This window comes from Channa argus, chromosome 3, assembly GCF_033026475.1.
Source record: "Channa argus isolate prfri chromosome 3, Channa argus male v1.0, whole genome shotgun sequence".
NCBI lineage: Eukaryota > Metazoa > Chordata > Actinopteri > Anabantiformes > Channidae > Channa > Channa argus.
Genome location: NC_090199.1, coordinates 6,486,045 through 6,501,807, shown reverse-complemented (window position 1 = coordinate 6,501,807; position 15,763 = coordinate 6,486,045). Strand labels below are relative to the sequence as shown.

Below are 15,763 nucleotides of genomic sequence, written 5' to 3'. Positions count from 1 at the left end.
GGCAGGAGCACAATACAAAACGAACTGGACAGCTGGGTCTAAAAGGACTCGGGAACAGGTGAAACAAATCACGACAAACGAGGAAGGTGAAGAAACCACACAGACTGACGGGAAGAGGCACAGGAGGAGCAACGAAATAAAAGCCAAGGACAGGAAATAAAAAATAAATGAATCCTGCTCCATCACAAATCCTACAGGTTTTGTGTTCTTCTTTTTTTTGCTTCTTTTTCTTTTTTTTTTCTTTTTTTCTTTTTTTTTTTTTACAAATGGTGCTTGAAAGTTTGTATTTATTTAGTACGTGTCATTTTTGTTATCAATACTTTATCTACTGTACTATGTCACAAATCCAAATTGTATAAATTTTTAAGCAGCACCACGTGTTCAAAGTACTGCTGCATCACCTGTTACACTGACCTGCAACACCAACTGTCCTATGACTGACCATCAGACCAACTTCAGCTGGTACCAGGACAAACGTCTTCAAACTAATTCAGAGAAACAACAGCTTTCAGTTTCTGGATCTTCTAATGGCAGCTTCTCCTGTGCTGTAAAAGGCAGCGAGCATCTGCTGTCTCCTGAAGTCTGTAAGCATAAACCAATAACATACAGTTCAGTTTGTTTCAATTGGTGGAATAGTTTATTGAAGTCATCAGAAATACGGAATTACCATAAACACTGTACAGTTTAATTAACCATTTATTCAGATTTATTCTAGATGTCAGCTTAAACTGCAAAACTATCAAATAAGTCAGTCTTGTCAAAACTATTAATGAGACTACATATTGATAAAGATTATTTTTTCATAAATCCAAGAAAACCATTAATCCTTCTAAGTACTGTTAGTATGTTCTATATTTCAGGTACTGAGAATAACAACTGCCAGACAGTGAATTATCAAACCAGAAGAATCTGTGCATTGGAAGGTTCCTCAGTTAACATTTCAAGTGACTACTCATATCCCTACAATAAGACGGTATCTTCTAAAGGTTGGTTTATCAAGAAGAGAAATGGGGAAAGATATGAAAAGCATCCAAAAGTTCCAGGACGTGTAGAGTATCATGACAAGAGTAAGAATCAGCACATGCTGACACTCCATAACCTGAAGAGCCAAGACTCAGGAGAGTTCATATTCAGCCTCCAAAAAGATTCGAAAGTTTTGAAAGAGTACGATTTGCCTGGAGTCACTTTGGTTGTTACAGGTAATTCAGTGAGTTTGTACCAGAGCAGATTACGACTGCTTCCTTCACAGATCATATTTTCAGTATTTAAGGCCGATTCAGTAAAGATGTGTGAATCTGCTCTCTCAATGCAGCTTTGTGTTTATGCCTTCAGTATTTTGGCCGAGGTTATCAAATCTGAGCTGCCACGTAGAAATGATCTCTGAAATTGCTTACATATGATTAATAACCAGCTTTGAATGTCTGCTTTTCATGTACTTTGCGTATTGATCTGACCCTATTTTAGGCCTGACAGTCAGATTTGCTCCCTCTCCTGTGATGACAAAGGGTCAGAAAGTCACAGTGACCTGCAGTACCAGCTGTCCTCTCTCTGATGACACAAGCTACATCTGGTCCTTGAACAACCAGCTTCTGCCTGAGAGCCGACACAAACACCTGGTTCTAGACCCAGTCGGCAGTCAGCATGCAGGAAGTTACTCCTGTGCTGTCACAATCAGGAAAAAACACATCACCTCCACTGAAAAAGCCCTAACTGTCCTCGGTTTAGAAAACTGGAGGTCAGCAGCAGCTGCAGGAGCTGTTGCTGGTGCTGCTCTCCTGGTTACTGTACCGCTCATTGTCTTCTTGTGGATTAGGTGAATATTCTGGTGCAGGTCAATCACATTCAGTTTCTTATCTAAAATCACTTATGCATGAATAATGCATATGTATATTCATCTGTTTCTCTGACCAGAACAAAGAGAACTTCAGGCCCGTCTCCTACCTCTGAAGCTATGGACAACACAGAGCAGGTAATGATCCGACATTTCAACAACATCTTGCCCAACGTTTATGATGTAAACAGTGTAAGTAAAACCTTAAAGAAAGAAAAACTGCCACATACTGATTTCCAACCCAAAATTACTATGAGCTTTTTGTCATTTATTCATCGACAGTTGATGATGTTTACCAATGAAAGCATAGACACGTTTTCCAAACACTCAAAACTCCAATAAAACTAAGTATTTTTATTACTGCACAGAATTAATGAACCAATGAATTAATTTTTAGTCTCTACAAAAACATGCTAAATTCTTTAAAAGCACCAAATTCATGCAACAATATACTGAACCTACACAATGAAATATCTTCCAAAACATTCTCTTATACTTGTACTGTATAATGTTAGTAATATTGTTTGTCTTGTGTCCTCAGATAAGCTCTGTTCCCATGTATGAAAACCTCTCAGTTGCATCAGACCAGGACAGCCAGCATTATACCAGACTCCTATTCCCAAAAAAACACACAGAGGATCTCTACTCCACCATCACGCCAGGGTCTTCTGACTAAAGAAAACAGTGTTGTCATGGTCTTTTGTGAGAGACCCTCCCCTAATTGACTGGAATAGCTTCGGTGCCATAGCAGACATGGACAAATGTGAAGCTCTGTGATTCCAGTGTGTTCTTTCTGCATTCTGAAACTTTTCTGCCTGACACTCTTTGTCTCTCTTCAAGGCCTTTATCCTCCAGCCCCTTTTCAATTCACTCCATGCCAATGTGGACCAAGAGTTTGCTAAAAGTGCAGATTTTTAAACACAGAAGCCAACAAACCTGAACCACTCGGATGATTTGTAGATTTAAGTGTGAAAGGCTTTTGTAAAAATGCTGTTACTGTAAAAAAATATTCTGTGTTCAACATCATTTAAAAAACCTCCGACATCAGGTGTTCTGTAGTGTTTTGAAAAGTCCCTAATCTGCAACTTTTGTCCTGACATAAGTTTGTTTTAACCATAAAATAATCCAATAACGCTTTCATCTGACTGCTTTATTTCCTCCAGACGTCCCTCTTTAACAGGAACTGCTGCAAAGATATTACAGTTTACTTGTGCATGTTAGATAAACAACAAGTTGTATATTTTCAGCTGTAAAAAACTGTATGTGAATGATTTGCTTCTCGTAGAGTAAAATTGTACCTTTTTCTGTGATTAAAAAAATGAGAATGTCTTTAAAAAGTCAAATGCTATATTAACCATAAAGGATTAATTTATACACACTCAAAAAACAGTGTACACATGCTAATTACAGCCTAAAAAGCAACTTATGTCTAAATAAACATTATGAGATAAGCAGCATTCAGCAATGAAAGACACATCACTCCGCTGTTCACCTGTCTGCGCAGGCTTCCAGTAACTGGCCACGTTAAGTTCAAAGCTTTGACTTTAGCCTGAGGAAAGAATCAACTCAACAAGTTCCTACCAGATTCCCTGATCCAAGTCTACAAGATAGCCAAAGGTTACGTCTCAAGTCAACCAATCAGACACCGTCAGACCGTAAGGCACTGCCACAAGTACAGGGAGGCTTGTAAAGTAATCTTGTTTCTTCATCTGGCATTGTGTTCCTTTCTAGTTTACCAGCATTTGTAACTGTACAAAGCTTTCACATTGGAGACATTACATTTCCAGCTTTGCCTTCACATTCAGTAGTAACACAAACAGCTTCAGCTTCACATATCTGTGCTCTCACTGTGGCTACTTTGACAACGTTACGATTACTTTATGTCGCATCATGATATGAGTAATAATACAAAGTAAGAACATTTTCAACACATTCAAATTCAGTAAAAAGTACAGTAACTAGAAGCAAGAAGCAGACCATTTAAAATAATCAAACTAATGGGCAAAAGTGCAAACATTGTGTCAAATCAGAAATAAAAAATGCAGGTAAACATTGAGCAACTGGCCCAAAGTTTGAACATCTGTTTCCATCTCACTCTGTCCTCTGCTGGCACACTAACTCCCCCTTTAGCATGTCCTCTTTCACAGCATCCATGAACCTCCTCCTTGGTCTCCCTTTTCTCCTCCTGTCAGCCAGATCCATCCTCAATGATATACACTTGCTCCCTCCTCTGCACATGCCCAAACCATCTATGTCTTGCTTCTGTCACTTTGTCCAAATCCTACTTTTCTGTATTTCCCTTTAAAATGAATGAACCACATGCTGTAGCGCTGCACCCTCTGTGTTGGCTACTCTCCCCAGAAAAAAGCCATTAATGCACCTCATGTTCTAATCAAACTAATTTTTTACTGACTGCAGTCTGTTCTTTTCAAAGTAACACTTTTGGCTGTATCTAGCTGCCATGACACAAAGCTTTTAATGCACAGTTACTACATTTTCCAATGCTTTCCAGACAATTTTGCCAAATGACAGAACTTTTTAAACAATAATATGGCTTTAAAGCACAGCTGATGTTTTGCCCATTCAAATGTAGGTGTTTAAATTGTACACATAAGTCTGCAGTTTACTTAATGCTGTAACACTGTCAGTGTTTTAATTTATTAGATGATGCCATTATACTGCTTAGCTTGTCAACAGGAGGGATAAAGATGCTCTCTGCATGACTGCAGAAAGTGTCTCACTGTGTGACCTGTGCTGCAACGCTGCTGCCACCTGTAGGACAGATTCCCAACCGATAAAGTGTGAGTACTGTGTGGTGCAGTGTTCACTTGGATACGGTGGCCCATAGGGACAAAGCACGTACAAATACCAGAGCGCATACAAACAGGAAACGCGCTGCAAATTTAGAAATGCAGCAAATGAAATTTCCTAAGCTGGAAGTGCTCTGTGTCACTAACAACATTGATGGGTTTGTGCCTAACTGAGGCAGGAAGTTTAAGCCAGGCTCAAAGTCGCTATTAAGGTCATTTCAGAACTGCTATTAAATCACTTCAAATACTTTTTCATTTTTCAGATGAGAAAGTAGCCATTTAGATTTAGAGTATGTTGGCGATTTATCCAAATATTGGCTACTTGGAACTTTGTTCCAAAGTTTTCGGTGACTCAAAAACTGTCATCTCAGCAACTGGCAGCCCGAGACCTGTGATGACCTGGTCAGCAAGCTGTGTGTAAATTTACTGCTGGCTTTGCTGCAGGATGCATTTTGATATATGTTAGAATTCATTTTACGAGATCAAATCTGGCGTCATAAAATATAACTATGTGCAAACACCACCCACACAGAGCTGAGGTCTCCTTCATTCGGTTTTGAATGCTTGGGACTTTGTCTCACACTAAACAAATGACGTCTTTAAATCAAACTAGCCATCAAATCCTAACAGAACTAAGCAGTACGCATTTTTGTGAGAAACTTATTTCAGTCTGTGACATTCTGATCTTACTGTAGCTTTATGAACCTTATGAGTGACTGCTGCTGCACACAGATTCACACATCCTGCAGTAAAAAGAATAGCGGATGAGACCAAGCTGTCGCTACATTTTTTTTTTTTAGACAGTGTTTTTTCATCTGGAGAACTCTTGTTTGTTGCCGTAGTGCTTTTTACTCTGCAAAACTCGTACTGACCAGAATACTTCACAATGAAACAGTATGTTACACTGAGATTTAGGATTCTCTGCATCTACAAACCACAATGTTTGCATTAATTTATTTTTTATAACAGTACTCTGCCTCATGTATAAATGTCAAATTCAGAACCTCAGAAGTCAGACGTCAATACCTGAGTGTTTATCTCATGAATCACGATAAGTGTTTGTAATTACGTCACTACACTATTCATGTCCCATTTGGCCAAATTAGCACTCACACACACACACACAATAGAAGCCATTGCTCGCATCAGAAAATACGTTGTTTTTACAGGAATGTTTTCTAGTATATTAAAGAATGTTAAGTGTGCAGGTTTACTTCTTGATGTAAGTATTTCCACCATAACCCAATCAGATAACATGTTCCTCTTGTTGCTCAATATCTCACCCTCTCACTCTGACTACAGATAATGCTGAAAAGATACAATAATTTGCATTTTTCATAAAGAGCCAATATATATGTGTACATGTGTGTTTTTTTAAGTAATAACTGCAAGAAAAGGGGAAATAAATATGTGTCCTTTATTTAAAGAACATTTACTGATTATGAGCTGACATCATATAGTGACTACAGAATAGGGATTTTTTCAACTGTGGTTTCCTTTTGCAAAGATTAAGACTAAACTGCTTAAAGTGGAAAGAAGTTATGTCTTGAGGTCACAGATGCGAGCAAGCTGTGAACCACTCCCGTCCTCTGCAGTTCTTTATATGCCGACTATAAATGACATTATTTTAACCACTGGGTAATATTTTAGATTTTAGGTTTTTAGTTTTTGTGACTATCAGTTGTTATAAGACCAGTACAACTAGGCTGTAGGACCCCAGCCAACATGTTATTGGCAGAAGCTGGATGCATGTTCATGGTTTTCATCCTGTACATCTCAGGTAGGATATAATATATATTTCACAGTAAATCTTAAAACTGTTTTCCAAGAGTGCTGGACTTACCGTGTTAATATTTGATGGATTTAAAAATGAATTTATGAAAATAAAGAGAAAAAAGTTCTCAAGATTAAAACTCAGTAAAATCAGCTTTTTAAATTGTACAAATTTGTCCAGATGTTTACTAATACAAACTTCTGTTCAAGGGGTCCGTGGACAGATAAAGACCAATTGTGCATTAGAAGGTTCATCAGTGGACCTGACCTGCTCAAATCTCAATTCAGCCACTAAATGGTACATTTTACACAAGAATGGATCTCAAGCGGTTGTTCAGAAGGAGCTCTCTGCAAACGGACATCGTGTAACATACCACACATCTGAGGACGGTCAAACCACACTAACTATCAATAATCTGACAGAGACTGATGCAAACACTTACTGCTGCACAGACAAACCAGATCTCTGCAAGCAAAACGTAGTTCGTGTTGTTGTTTCAGGTATGTTGGTTGTCAACTCTTATTATATTAATAAGTAGAATAATGTGTCAAAATTTTAATATTTTATATTTTTAAAGACCTGCAGGTGAAGGTGATTCCCAACACAGAGGGTCAGACAGTAACACTGATGTGCAACACCAGCTGTGCTCTGACTGAAACACCTGCAGCCTACATCTGGTACAAGAACAGAGAGTTTCTCTATGAGGACTGGTCTCCCTGGTACCAAGAGCTGGTCAGCAGTGAGGAAGGAGTCACATACTCCTGTGCTATCAAAGGCTACGAGGATCTCAGAGCCCCTGACGTCTCAGTGGGTGAGTGATGATATTCAAATCATGTAACACAAGCTCCAGTGCAGCAGTGATTAGTAAATTATGATTTCTTTTCATATTTATAAAGGCACACAGCATGTTTTAAAATACAGTAAAGCCTCTGGAGACTTTATGTGATCCCCATGTGCCTGTGAAAGAGAAATAAAAATACCCCAAATAAATAAAGATAGAATAAAGAAATATTAATAGTCTTGTGTAGTTTAACATGATAGGTTGAAAATACTAAACTCTTTTAATATTGTATGGTCACTAGTAAAAATACTTGTTTCTTTTTGCCCAGATTCTGTCTCATCAACCTGCTTCACTGTGACCTACGCTAACGGGAGAATGTGTTCTTATCAGCAGAAATCAGAGAATGAATCCTGCTCCATCACAAATCCTACAGGTTTTGTGTTCTTCTTTTTTTTGCTTTTCTTTTTTTTTTTCTTTTTTTTTTTTTTTTTTTTTACAAATGGTGCTTGAAAGTTTGTATTTATTTAGTACGTGTCATTTTTGTTATCAATACTTTATCTACTGTACTATGTCACAAATCCAAATTGTATAAATTTTTAAGCAGCACCACGTGTTCAAAGTACTGCTGCATCACCTGTTACACTGACCTGCAACACCAACTGTCCTATGACTGACCATCAGACCAACTTCAGCTGGTACCAGGACAAACGTCTTCAAACTAATTCAGAGAAACAACAGCTTTCAGTTTCTGGATCTTCTAATGGCAGCTTCTCCTGTGCTGTAAAAGGCAGCGAGCATCTGCTGTCTCCTGAAGTCTGTAAGCATAAACCAATAACATACAGTTCAGTTTGTTTCAATTGGTGGAATAGTTTATTGAAGTCATCAGAAATACGGAATTACCATAAACACTGTACAGTTTAATTAACCATTTATTCAGATTTATTCTAGATGTCAGCTTAAACTGCAAAACTATCAAATAAGTCAGTCTTGTCAAAACTATTAATGAGACTACATATTGATAAAGATTATTTTTTCATAAATCCAAGAAAACCATTAATCCTTCTAAGTACTGTTAGTATGTTCTATATTTCAGGTACTGAGAATAACAACTGCCAGACAGTGAATTATCAAACCAGAAGAATCTGTGCATTGGAAGGTTCCTCAGTTAACATTTCAAGTGACTACTCATATCCCTACAATAAGATGGTATCTTCTAAAGGTTGGTTTATCAAGAAGAGAAATGGGGAAAGATATGAAAAGCATCCAAAAGTTCCAGGACGTGTAGAGTATCATGACAAGAGTAAGAATCAGCACATGCTGACACTCCATAACCTGAAGAGCCAAGACTCAGGAGAGTTCATATTCAGCCTCCAAAAAGATTCGAAAGTTTTGAAAGAGTACGATTTGCCTGGAGTCACTTTGGTTGTTACAGGTAATTCAGTGAGTTTGTACCAGAGCAGATTACGACTGCTTCCTTCACAGATCATATTTTCAGTATTTAAGGCCGATTCAGTAAAGCTGTGTGAATCTGCTCTCTCAATGCAGCTTTGTGTTTATGCCTTCAGTATTTTGGCCGAGGTTATCAAATCTGAGCTGCCACGTAGAAATGATCTCTGAAATTGCTTACATATGATTAATAACCAGCTTTGAATGTCTGCTTTTCATGTACTTTGGGTATTGATCTGACCCTATTTTAGGCCTGACAGTCAGATTTGCTCCCTCTCCTGTGATGACAAAGGGTCAGAAAGTCACAGTGACCTGCAGTACCAGCTGTCCTCTCTCTGATGACACAAGCTACATTTGGTCTTTGAACAACCAGCTTCTGCCTGAGAGGCGAAATAAACACATGGTTCTAGACCCAGTCGACAGTCAGCATGCAGGAAGTTACTCCTGTGCTGTCACAATCAGGAAAAAACACATCACCTCCACTGACAAAACCCTAACTGTCCTCGGTTTAGAAGACCGGAGGTCAGCAGCAGCTGCAGGAGCTGGTGCTGCTCTCCTGGTTACTGTACCGCTCATTGTCTTCTTGTGGATTAGGTGAATATTCTGGTGCAGGTCAATCACAGTCAGTTTCTTATCTAAAATCACTTATGCATGAATAATGCATATGTATATTCATCTGTTTCTCTGACCAGAACAAAGAGAACTTCAGGCCCGTCTCCTACCTCTGAAGCTATGGACAACACAGAGCAGGTAATGATCCGACATTTCAACAACATCTTGCCCAACGTTTATGATGTAAACAGTGTAAGTAAAACCTTAAAGAAGCAGAAAACATCAGGGATACTCTGCTACCCTACTTTTTCACACTGAGTACAAGCACAATTATTTACATTTTATATACATTTGATAAAATTACAGAATGACGATTTATTTCCAAGATTTATTTGTACTCATACAACAAGAATAGAATTTGCTTTGTACCCTCTTCAGTTAAACCCTGATCCTGTGTATGAAAACATCCCACCTCTACCAACAAGGCAGCAGGATGATTACTACAGCACAGTCCATTTCTCTAAGAACCAGACTCTCTACGCCACTGTTCAACCACATCAGCCCAAAGCACCTGAGCATGCTGCTTATGCTGTTGTCAATATTAGACCCAAAGTCTAACCAATGCGTGAGCATCTCCTGCTATTACAGCTGAGGTGAGATGGACTTTTTAATTTCCTTATCTTTAACAGAAATACATCCAAATATACTGCACCACAAGTACTGAGCTTCGTAAAGAAAAAGTGAAATCCATTGTCAGTTGCCACGTATTCTGTTAACCTAACAAGCATTGCATTGCATTAAATTGCACAGGTGGTCATGTTATGCCTGCTCAGTGTAGTTGGCACGAATCATCCAGACGGTTGAAGAATCTGTTTCCTCGTTCTGACAATGACATCCAGCCGATTTTAGATGTGGTGTTAAATATAGACACGCAGTGTTCTTTCTACACTCAAGTCTACACAGGAACCTGACAATGTCGGAAAGCTTTCACTGACCCTGTGACTGCTGAACTGGACTGTTTGCTTATGACTAAACACACTTACCACAGCTGATCTAAAGTCCTGTACAGATGAGCTAAAATTATGTCTCAAGTCAAATGATTTATGAGCTTGCCAGCAATGTAATGCAACAAACAACATATGTGGAGTGGTTATCTAAGTGCACCTAAACTTCTTCTATGCTTAATGTTGTATTACTTTGAAATTTGATTTCCAGCTATGACAAGGAAAATAATTTGTTATACATTTTTTGCTCTCAGTAACATGTTGTACAATGTTCTGAAACGTATTGAAATATAATAAACAGTTTCGATGTTAGTCCTCTTTTTTTTTCATAACATAAACCAACCACAGCTTCCCATTTCTCACATCCCTTTGTGCTTTGACGATCTTGTGGTAAAAATAGAATACAGTTTGACACTGCTGCATTTTCCGAGATCTTTGAAATTGACAAATATTTTTGTGATAAAATGTGAATTGAGAAAAATGTGGACGCCCGAAAGTTATAGCTTAGTGTTGCATGTCAACTAACCACATTTTTCCGATAAGCTGATTTCTTCACTACAAGTCCTTCACAATAAATAATGAGGAAGGAAGTGTATTTTTAGCATCATGGAGTGTATCCAGTAACTGCCTTCACCCTGAGCAGTTCATTTTGTCTTCAGCGTCTTTCTAAGACCAGTGTTGAATTTGACCGTTCATTTATATATTTGATGTTTTAAGAAATTTAATAAACACAGCGGTGGTGAAAAAGCCATTTCTGACAAGAAGCTGAAGACTACAGCCATGTTGTTGGCAGAAGCTGGATGTTTGTTTATGGGTTTTATTTTGTACATCACAGGTATGAAATGTTCCTTTCTTAAATACTTATATCAACACTAATTCAGTGTGTGTGTGTGTGTATGTGTGTGTGTGTATATATATATATATATATATATATATATATATATATATATATATATATATATATATATATATATATATATATATATATATATATATATATATATGACTGATTAAGTTAGAATGTATAAAACATGTCACAGTTGCCACCAACATCTTTCCTTTGCAATGAGCTTTTCAAATTGATTACAGCACACGTTACATTTCCCTGACTGGTGATTTATTGTAAGGTTTACTGTTTACTCCAAATGTTATTTACTTGTGAATACATCCAAATATTTGCTAATGAAATCGTCTGCCACAGGGGCTCAAGGGCAACACAAAACTGCTTGTGCCCTAAAGGGTTCAACAGTGCATTTCTCCTGCTCAGCTGAACGTCCCACCTTGAAATTGAAATGGTTCACTGTAAACAGGAATGGATCTAAATTTGTTATGCGCGAGCTCTTTAAAGACAGACGTCCAACATCCCACATGTCTGAAGATGGTGACTTCACTCTAACAATCAATGATCTGAGACAAAGCGATGCAATGTTTTACTGTTGCAGCGAGAACGAAGACAACCCAGAAAAGTGCTGGAAAAGTGCAACCAAGCTCCAAGTTTCAGGTACAGTGCCATCGTTTTCATTTTTAACTGTACATGTATATAATTATCTACATTATTTATATTTGTCATCATCTCAGACCTGCAGGTGAAGGGGATTCCTGCCACGGAGGGTCACGCAGTAAAACTGATATGTAGCACCAGATGTGCGCTGACTGAAACACCTGCAGCCTACATCTGGTACAAGAACAGAGAGTTTCTCTATGAGGACTGGTCTCCCTGGTACCAAGAGCTGGTCCGCAGTGAGAAAGGAGTCACATACTCCTGTACTATCAAAGGCCACCAGGGTCTCAGAGCCCCTGACGTTTCAGTGGGTGAGTGACGTTGTCATGCTCCATATAATATCATTTGTGAATGAAGACGTGACACAGAAATAAAACTACTCAAGCACTGGTTTCCCTTAATTATGAAGCTTGTTTAAGAATTAAGTTACTAATATGAATATTTATTTCCATGACTTATTTTGGTCCAGATTCCGTCACACCAACCTGCTTCACTGTGACCTACGCTAAAGGGAGAATGTGTTCTAATAAGCAGAAATCAGAGAATGAATCCTGCTCCATCACATATCCTAGAGGTGAAGTTTTCACTTAACGCACTTACATCCCTATACCTCTACAATCGGGATAATGTTCCTTTTTTTTTTTTCTTTTTGGTAGGATAATTAATGAATTAATAAAACACTTCTAATTTAACTGACACTGATTTATTTATCATCCCCAAATAGAAGTAAAGGTTAAAATGGCTAATAGACAACAGGGCCATGTCACACTGACCTGTGAAACCAGCTGTCCTCTGACTGACCGTCAAACTGTCTTTACATGGTACAAGAATAGACATTCTGAGAAGGACCCACTCTCTCCAATTCCCATCTCCTCTATTGACATCTTCTCCTGTGCTTTAAAAGATAACAAAGATCTAAGGTCTGCTGAAGTTTGTGAGTATAATTCAACTTATGGTATGTAATAATTCATCCAATGATGATGTTTAATTCAAGAATATGTAAAGGAAATAAAATATAAGATAATGTACAAGCATCACAGAACTTAGCCAAAAACAAGGTTAAAAAGGAAAAAAAAAAACATATTTCACAAATTTACTGTATGCTGTTATTGAAGATAACTGTGAAAGTTAAAAACTATTAAAGGAACTTTCATTGAAATTTCAGGTGTTGAGAAGAACACCTGTCTGAGTGTGAATTATGTCCCAAGGAGAGTCTGTGCTCTACAAGGTTTTTCAGTGAACATTTCAAGTGAATACTCACATCCTAAGCACCAGCAGCCCAAGTCGAAGGTCTGGTATAAAAAGAGTGGCAACGTGGAAGCTGAAAGGCTGACAGAGGCTGCAGGTCGTGTGAAGTATCATGACAACATGAACAATCAGCACATCCTGGAACTCGAGCGTCTAACAAAGAAAGACTCCGCACGATACTCATTCAGAGTCCTAACTGATGAGAATCATGAGAATGAGACACATTTTCCTGGAGTGACTTTGGTCGTCACAGGTTAAGTATTCGGGTCAAATAAATAAGCAAAATCAACCTGTAAACCTAGAACACCTGATTTTATCTGCTGTTAAAATTAGGGGCAAACCTCAATAGTTTAAGCATTCACATCAAATCTTTACTGCCCTTTTAGCCCAAACATATTCCAAACTCAAGTGTCATAGTTTTAGTTGCCTAAAATTAAGCAAACCTTAACCATTATGTTGTTGTTCGGATATGAAGACGTGTGAGATGATATAATGTGTCTCTTTTAACCGTTTTAGGCCTGAGAGTGACGTTTACTCCTTCTGCAGTGGTGTCAGAGGGACAGAGAGTCACACTGACCTGCAGCACCAGCTGTCCTCTGTCTGAGAAGATAAACTTCATTTGGAAGTTTAATAGTGAATCTCTGACGCTGCCACAGAACCAAAGCAAACACGTTCCTCTGGGACAAGTTGGCAGTCAGCACGCGGGGAGATACTCCTGCTCTGTCAAAATCAGCCAAAGAACCATCTCCTCCAGTGAAATGACTCTCACTGTCCACAGTGTCAAAAGGCAACAGATTTTAACAGGAGGAGGAGTTGTAGCTGTTCCCCTGGTTGTAATATTTCTCACCGTCTTCCTCTGGATTCGGTGAGCAGCAATTTAAAACAATAGCATTCAAACTCTTAAAACCTTCAAATCAGTGTTAATTGTTAATATATATTTATTCTACTAAGCAGAAGAAAGAAGAATCACGAAGTTGAAACTTCAGACAATATGGAGCAGGTAAAGAGAAAACCAATGTTTCCGTAGTTTCAACTCACATCACTGCTTTTTGTCCCAATGAATTCATCATTTCTATATATTTTGGAAAGAAGAATGTGACTCATGTTTTGCTGCAAAACATTTTAGACCAACCAATCTATTGCGAAACATTTCATATGAACTAGTTATGCTGTTATGCAATTCATCGTGTAGCGTGAGCAGTTTGTAGGAACTGCAGTACAACTCTTGCACATTTCATTGTTATTTCTGCTAAGCTGTTTTATTAGTTCAGTTTTCAGTGTTCGATTTTAAATGTTTTGAACTTTTGTGGATTTTCAGACTAGAAATAAAATACTCTCCAAAATTATTATTAGCCGAGTTCTGCTACCATTGTATCATACATTGATTTGGAGATCAGTGAAATTTTGAATTCAGCGTCATGTAAAATATCATTTCTCTTCTCTCTATACTTCATTAGCCAAACCCTGGTCCTGTGTATGATGACGGCTCAGCTCAACCAGTAAACGAGGACGATCTTCAATATAGTGAAGTCCATTTCTCTAAAAAAAATCCAAAAAGTCCCCTCTACTCCACCATCCAGCAAGATAATCCCCATGAGGAAGACCACACCTCCTATGCTGTTGTCCAATTCAGACCCAAAGCAACCCCCAGCTAACCATCTCTGTCTATTTCAACAGGTGTGGAAGGACGGTGTAGCTTTCTTTGCAACACCCTGCTTGTATTGTGGGCGTATGTGTTTTTTCCCCAGTGTTACATTTATTTCCGTGTTAGAATACCAAACTGAAATGGACTAAATGTACACTAGTCTAAAACCTTGCTAGCAAAAGTTTTAACACCACAATTTCCTCTGTGAAACCTCAATACTGTTTTTTCTATTAGCTTTTCTATTACAATAAATGTTGTGACTTACATTGATGAGCTTATCTACTCTCCTGTGCTTTAACCATTAAGATTTTATGAAGAAGCCGTTACTCTCTTTCTATGAGCACTCTGACTACTGATAACCAAATTTATTTAGAAATTTACAACGTTTTCATTAATTCGTTGAGGCCATAGTGACTTCAAATTATTTGGTCGGAAACACGTGCAGCCAACTGCTGCGGCTGTTTATTTTTCTAAGGTAAAAGTTGACATCAGCTGGGACTATGACATCTACTATAATTAAAGCAGCTATTACAAGATATTTTATAGCTTCCGAGCTTCCAATTGACAAATTAGTACAAATATTAACTATAACTGAATTGTTTTTTTTTTTCAAATTATGTTTGAAATGATTCCTTACAAATTTTTTAGTTGCCATATGATAAACTGCGGTTATAACTTTACTAATCATTCATTATTATCAATATTTATCAAAGTCAACGGCTCGGGCCTTGTGCCGTCAGGGGTCGCTACAGCGGGAATGTTCTTCGTATCTTGGGTTGGTTTTTACGCCAAAACCCTCCCATTTTACCCGCGCTAACCCAAAGAGTCCGAATTTAACGCTTAGTGGAATCGGGTCTCGGGGCCCTGATACTAACCCAAAGGGTCCAAATTTAGAGCCAACGCAGACCTGCCGCTGCGTCGGGTCACGTTGGCTTGGTCTTGGTCGACAAGTGGAGCTTAAAAACGGCGCCAAGAGAAGAAGAGAAGGCGGCAAACTGTAAACCCAGTAGACTAACTTACCATTTTCCGCCCACTCTGGCTCAACACAGACGGGTAACAACTACTTCTAATCGAGAATACACCTCATAAAAGGTTACGAAAAAGAACAAGTTGTTCTGGCATTGTTAATAATGTGTGTTGATATCGTCGTCAGGCGTCCTGATTATCGAAG

The 15,763-nt window shown here is 38.3% G+C and overlaps 3 protein-coding genes and 1 long non-coding RNA gene across 6 annotated transcripts; 3 read left to right on the top strand and 1 right to left on the bottom strand.

Annotated features, from left to right (window-relative positions):
* The first annotated feature begins 433 nt into the window (after positions 1–433).
* LOC137124172 (uncharacterized) lies at positions 434–3,111 on the top strand. Its single transcript, XM_067498890.1, has 5 exons — positions 434–584; positions 861–1,199; positions 1,465–1,813; positions 1,912–1,969; positions 2,373–3,111. Exons 1-5 carry the CDS (start codon positions 434–436, stop codon positions 2,505–2,507), a joined length of 1,032 nt encoding a protein of 343 aa, XP_067354991.1. The 3' UTR covers positions 2,508–3,111.
* LOC137124174 (uncharacterized) lies at positions 446–15,747 on the bottom strand. The gene is made up of 3 exons (XR_010913923.1): positions 15,613–15,747; positions 7,844–8,011; positions 446–582 (listed from the first exon to the last, which is right to left on the bottom strand). It is a non-coding gene; the product is annotated as an uncharacterized lncRNA (long non-coding RNA).
* Positions 6,210–10,453, top strand: LOC137124170 (obscurin-like). The gene is made up of 10 exons (XM_067498888.1): positions 6,210–6,421; positions 6,625–6,915; positions 6,993–7,226; positions 7,525–7,629; positions 7,801–8,013; positions 8,290–8,628; positions 8,894–9,236; positions 9,335–9,392; positions 9,633–9,847; positions 10,005–10,453. The coding sequence occupies exons 1-9, from the start codon at positions 6,367–6,369 to the stop codon at positions 9,810–9,812; spliced, it is 1,818 nt and encodes a 605-aa protein (XP_067354989.1). The 5' UTR covers positions 6,210–6,366; the 3' UTR covers positions 9,813–9,847; positions 10,005–10,453.
* On the top strand, positions 10,827–14,870 carry LOC137124169 (sialoadhesin-like). 3 transcript variants are annotated; one of them, XM_067498886.1, is made up of 9 exons: positions 10,827–11,033; positions 11,641–11,699; positions 11,777–12,010; positions 12,169–12,273; positions 12,424–12,633; positions 12,865–13,200; positions 13,464–13,812; positions 13,902–13,947; positions 14,405–14,870. In XM_067498886.1, the coding sequence occupies exons 1-9, from the start codon at positions 10,999–11,001 to the stop codon at positions 14,600–14,602; spliced, it is 1,572 nt and encodes a 523-aa protein (XP_067354987.1). In that variant the 5' UTR covers positions 10,827–10,998; the 3' UTR covers positions 14,603–14,870. The 3 variants fall into 3 exon arrangements, with proteins under 3 accessions (XP_067354987.1, XP_067354986.1, XP_067354985.1); XM_067498885.1 differs by having other exon boundaries at positions 11,509–11,699; XM_067498884.1 differs by having other exon boundaries at positions 11,400–11,699.
* Positions 15,748–15,763: the final 16 nt, after the last annotated feature.